Here is a 5847-nt window from a genome sequence, read left to right on the forward strand (position 1 = left end):
CTTGACGTCATTACTCAAATATGGGCCGGCTTTACATTGAACTCTTGGCAACGTTCCACCCACGTCCCAACCTATCGTCCCCATACAGTCGGCTAGCTGAATCCCCTCTCTTAGCTGTGTGTCTGTGTATTCAACAGGATATCCAGGGGACTTAGAGTAAAGTTGTTGTATATATAAATACATACAATGGCACTATTCTATAGCGCTAAAAACTGAATATATAACATGTCAAGCTATGTGCTTTATCAGAAACAATGCGCAACGTGTTTTGGAAGTAATATGGTCTGTGTTTACATTAGCAAGCATTGCTAACACATTTCAGTTACAATTAAAGGGCCAGGCCCAAATTCAGCACTTTTGTAACAGGGCTGTGTGATGGAAATTCCACACTTAATCACTTTTGGTAAGAAAGTTCTGGTAAGAAAAGAACAAATATACAAGCTTAAACCAAAGTTGTGTTGTTTAATAAAGAGTTATAGCATTTAACAGAATCAATCTTAGTTCCAACTGGAAGGACAGATAACCTGCACCAATGTGTACTAAAGAAATCTGATCCCGTTACACAGAAATGCAATGTCATTTATACAGAGGAGCAGGAAACAAAAGGGACATAAAACAGGTAACATCCATATGATAATTTGCCTGACAATTGTCCAGTGGCACCCTCCTGTCTGTCCAGTTTAAGAGAACAGAAGGTTGCCAGTATTTTGTATTAGAGTAGTGATAAAGCCTGGGAATGACAGGCCTAGTTTATTAGGACTGATACATTCAAAATGCGAGAAAATCAAGAGAAAGAAGTTATATATTTGTAAATAGTATTTGTTGTAAGTAGCTACAAGCTAGCTTGATTCTGTAGTAAACATTGACCTACAGCTAACGGAAAGGTATCTAATTCAAATGTTATATGTAGTGTCTCAATAACAAAATACATTTTCAAACTTAACTTTGATCCTTGTTGTTAATTATATTTGTTATTGGTGAAAGATAATTATAATTATGTTATTAATTATATATATTTACAAAGAGAAATGTGAACAGATTATTTCACCAAAAAGCTTGCTAAATGGTTTTTATGAAGAAAATGTATTATTTAAAGTGGACCTATCATGCTATATGTAGATAACCCAATTTGTGTTATTTGAGACTGAAGGGGATGTTGCATTGTTTTTGTTGCTTTCATTGTAGTGTTATATATATCTTAAATGTAATTTCTGTGAACTTCCTGTTTCATTTGTACGTTTTTATTTTTGAAGGCGAGTTAACGCGGCTGACAGGAAGTGGTTGTAGCTTTTAGAAACAACGGGACGGAGAAAGTAATATCTTCTATGTAACGGCGGAGAAAGAGAAGAATGGACTGTATGTTTAAATGTTAACACCCCCCGAAGAGGCTCAAGCTCTTACGTTGGGTCTGGAGTTTGAATACATTCTAGTTCATCATTAAAGCCTACGACCATTATTCGGAGGGAAATGCTACACTATATTTGAATAATATATTGTAGGGCCATATATACAAAACATGTCTGCGAAGTTCTTTCTTCAAAATACCAAACAGATCATGCATTTTAGCCATGCCTCATTTCGCTCTATTTGCTCTTTTTTAGCCCTGTTTTTGCAAGGGCTGAATCTGAGAAGTCTTCTTTGCTGCTTTTGTGGCAGACTACAGCACCACCTACAGGCCTGGCATATGTACTACAGCGTCTCCAGCGCTTTCGAACGGCAATGGCCGTGGCTGTCTCCTCCTGATAGGTGGAGAGTTGCCCATATAGGCGGAGCTCCTCGTTCCTGACGTCAGAGAATTTTCAAATCTGTATCAGTCTGTATTCCATTGCAGCCCCGTTTTTAGAGATTTGGGTATGGAGGAAAAGAGAGAGGGTTGTTGGTGAGTTCCCTGACACACCGGGGACACATATTTATGTATAAAAGACGTACAAAAGTGCATTTTCCATGATAGGTTCACTTTAACAAACGGGAGCTTGCCAAATATAATAAAAGTAATACAACTATTAATTTACTATTGGCCCAAAAAAGATTGGACGATATGAGATATAAGAATAATTGTAAAAATAAACTAATAATACAATTTAACTTGTCATCTGGTCTGTGATTGGCTCTCATCAAGCATATTATAATACACAACGTTAACACCTTGTAGCCATTAGAGGAAGTGTGACTTTAGTTTGAACAGAAAACACAAGACACATTTTTTAAGCACCTCAGCAGACTTTTATTGTGAAATGCTGGGAGAGCTGTGTGTGACAGTGCCCCCTGCCGCAGCTCAATCCTGGATGACGCTCTCTGTGGAGCTTACCACTACTCCATCCACCAACTCCTCTGTCACCGTGACGTATTTGGTGACAGTCTTGGAGGTACTGACAGACTCGGAGACAGAACCCGAGGCAGAACCCGAGGCAGAACCCGAGCCATAGCCAGAACCGGAAACAGAACTTGATTTGGCGGAGGACATGGTGGAGGAGGAGGAGGAGGAGGAGACGCTGCAGGAGAGAGAACAATTTTGAGCCGGTACTTTTATCCTTTAGATCTTTAATCAACTGTAAGAATTCTTATTTGGTTAAAGTGCAGAAAGGATTTGCGGTTCTAAAGTAAAATAAAATAAAAACTATGCACGTTCCCAAATATGTTTCATGAACTTGTTTTTACGTCCTTTACGACATTTCTGAGCTAGTGGTCAGATGTCTGTTAAAATAGTTAATTCTTACCCGCCGCCGACGCCCTCTCCGTCCAGCAGCCTCCTGTACTCGGCGATCTCCATCTCCAGGCGGGTCTTGATGTCCAGCAGCATCTGGTACTCCACTCCCTGCCTCTCCAGGTCAGCCCTGAGCTGCATGAGCTGCTCCTCCATGCTGCTCACCTGGCTCTGGCAGCCTGACAGCTTCATGGAATAGCGGTTCTGAGTCTCAGCCAGCGTGTTCTCCAGTGAGGATTTCTGGAGAAGCACAGAGAAACACTTGGTTAATTTGTCAACCCACAGGAGGAGATACAAAACATAGAGGATGTTACATTACAAAGAAAGAAAGAATATCAGTGATGTGACGCTCACCATGCTGAGCTGTGACTGCAGCTCGATCTCCAGCGCCTGCATCATGCGCTTCAGGTCCGTGAGCTCCGATTTGGACGTGTTGACGACTTCGATGCTTTGAGTCACTTCTCTCTGTAGTGACTCTGTCTGTATGCAAACCCAATTTATTAGTACGAATGTGTGATTTATTTTGCCATTGATCGGTCAAAGAAATATTTTGTACTGAATATAGCCTGAACTAATACTAATGTCACTCATAAGAACCACCATCAGCTTTAGCTTTTGGGCGCCATAAAACAAAAACATACATTTTTTGTAATTTACAATAATTTGCTAATTTGACTAAACTTTGTGTTGAAATAATGTTAGCAAGCTAATAAAATATAGCCGACTTCTGTTTCAACTAGTACTAGTAGTGGCACCATTTAAATACCTCACTCAGTTTTGCTTTTGGTAATTTAAAAGTTAAATGTTACAAGAACAGATGTTTTAAAATGAAGATAACAGTTTTTTTATATTTGGACACTCGCCAAAAGTTAGCTGCATGCTAACCAACCCTAGTCTCCCCATCCACTCATCTCACCATCGGTTAGTGAAAAAATAATCCCTTCCTTACCTTTCCTTTAAACCACTCCTCCAGTCCTTTGCGGTTTTTGGCGGCATCGGCTTCGTACTGCTCCCTCATCTCCTCCATTATCTTATTGAGGTCCACACCTGGGCCCGCGTCCACCTCTACATTCACCTGGCCACTCAAGTTTTGTCTCATTGCTAGGAGCTCCTGCAGGGAGAGGAGAGGAGAAAACAGGAAACAAGCAGATAAGAGTGGTGCTGCAAGACGTATTTTTGGCCCTGAAGTGCCAGTTCCCTACACAAAAAGACAATTTAGAAACGTGTTAGCAACTGTCTGAGTGCTCACGGACCTCTTCATGGTTCTTCCTGAGGAATATCAGCTCCTCTCTCAGACCCTCGATCTGCATCTCCAGGTCGGACCGGCTCATGGTCAGCTCGTCCAGGACTCTCCTCAGGCCAGCGATGTCCGCCTCCACCGACTGACGCATGGACAGCTCATTCTCATACCTTCACGAGGAAAATGCTTTTTAATTTATGAATCTTTTCCTATCCAAAAATGTACCTCTTATTTGCTTTAAGGGGCCGTATAATGCTAATTTCATGTGTGTGGGAGAGAAACTTCCTCTGGAGGGAACTTTGAATTTGTAGCCTTTGCAGACCATATAAATGCACACCATCCTAGAACACACTACAGGAAGGAGAAAGCCCCAAAAATGCATAATAGGGCCTCTTTGAGTTGTTTTTGAATGCTCTGAAAACGTATTCTAAGCTTATGAAGGGGGAAGAATAACTTCCCAATACTGGAAATTGGGAACTTTCAAGAAAAAACTTGGATGCACCAATTGCCTTTTGAAGCAGTATGCAATTAGTACAAGAGTGACGTTTTATTTTATTAATGAATTCACGTACTTGAGCCTGAAGTCGTCGGCAGCCAGCTTGGCGTTGTCAATGGAGAGGTAAATGCTACCATTAATTGAGGTGGCATCTAGGATCTAGAAGATAAGAAAAAACAGAAGAAAGAAATGTGGTTTTAAATGGATTGGACGGCATGTTGCTCAGCAGATAGAGTTGCTGTCCACCAATAAGAGAGTCAGTGGTTAGATCCCTGGGCCCTGCAGCAACATGTCAAACCCCAAATTGCTCCCAATGGCAACAGTGTGTGAGAATCAGGGAATGCTATGACATATTTAGATAACAATTCTGCATTTATGTTGAAGTAACTTAATACCATCATGTCATTTTACTACTACTTGACCCTTTTACAGAACTCCACTTCTGATATATCTTTTTGATATTTTATAGTCGAAACAACTAATCAAGATGATAACGGAATAAGCGTTAGTTATCATACCATCGTACGATAGGTCTACAACATACACGTCACCAAATGTTGAGGGGATGCCTACCTTTCCCTGCAGCTCTGCGATGGTGGCATAGTAGGCGCTGTAGTCTCTGGAGGATGGGGATGACTTGCTCTCCAGGAACTGTCTGATCTTCAGCTCCAGTTCGGCGTTGGCCGCCTCCAGGTTGCGCACCTTCTCCAGGTAGGTTGCCAGACGGTCGTTGAGATTCTGCATGGTTGCCTTCTCGTTGGCGGAGATGTCAATGCAACCACCACCACCACCACCACCACCACCACCTCCACTGCCGAAGCTATACATGCCTCCACCACCTCCACCACCTCCACCTCCAGAGGTGAAGGAGTACATGGATGCCCCACCTCCTCCGCCTCCTCCACCACCACCTAAACTGAAGCCATAGGAACCTCCACCTCCACCTGCACTGCCAGAGGAGATTTTCACAGAGGAGCCTCCAGCACCGCCGTACATGGAGCCACTGGTGTAACTCCGAGATCCACCAGACTGGCTTCTAGCAGTGCGAACAAGACCAAACGACATTTTCCCTGCAAGTGAAGGAGGGATGCCTATCTGCTTCAAATTCAGAGGAGAAAGTGGAGAGCTCAGAGCGGCTGCATTTTTTTTATACAGTTTGAGGAGGTTGGAGGAGGAGTGAGGATGGCGAGCTTGTGCCAAGCCTTCGGAGGAGGAGACACCTGTCCTTGTTTAACTTGGCAGGAAGGCTAATAGCTTTGGGTGTTTCTGGGATACCCACCCATCACACTTTACATCCACCTGCATTGCCGTCGTGCCAACTCAACATCAATAGAGCTACAGGGCGAGTTCAGACATGGATGAAATTTATATCTAAAATCCCCTCCCAGCATTACAAAACCACATAAA

At 42.6% G+C, this 5847-nt stretch overlaps 1 protein-coding gene across 1 annotated transcript; it reads right to left on the reverse strand.

Annotated features, from left to right (window-relative positions):
• Positions 1 to 2200: 2200 nt before the first annotated feature.
• Positions 2201 to 5565, reverse strand: LOC104947365 (keratin, type I cytoskeletal 13-like). Its single transcript, XM_010773360.1, has 7 exons — positions 5014 to 5565; positions 4517 to 4599; positions 3958 to 4114; positions 3654 to 3815; positions 3059 to 3184; positions 2718 to 2944; positions 2201 to 2492 (listed from the first exon to the last, which is right to left on the reverse strand). The coding sequence occupies exons 1-7, from the start codon at positions 5503 to 5505 to the stop codon at positions 2276 to 2278; spliced, it is 1464 nt and encodes a 487-aa protein (XP_010771662.1). The 5' UTR covers positions 5506 to 5565; the 3' UTR covers positions 2201 to 2275.
• Positions 5566 to 5847: the final 282 nt, after the last annotated feature.

This window comes from Notothenia coriiceps, unplaced genomic scaffold, assembly GCF_000735185.1.
Source record: "Notothenia coriiceps isolate Sejong01 unplaced genomic scaffold, NC01 NC01_scaffold00012461, whole genome shotgun sequence".
In the NCBI taxonomy this organism is placed as follows: Eukaryota; Metazoa; Chordata; class Actinopteri; order Perciformes; family Nototheniidae; genus Notothenia; species Notothenia coriiceps.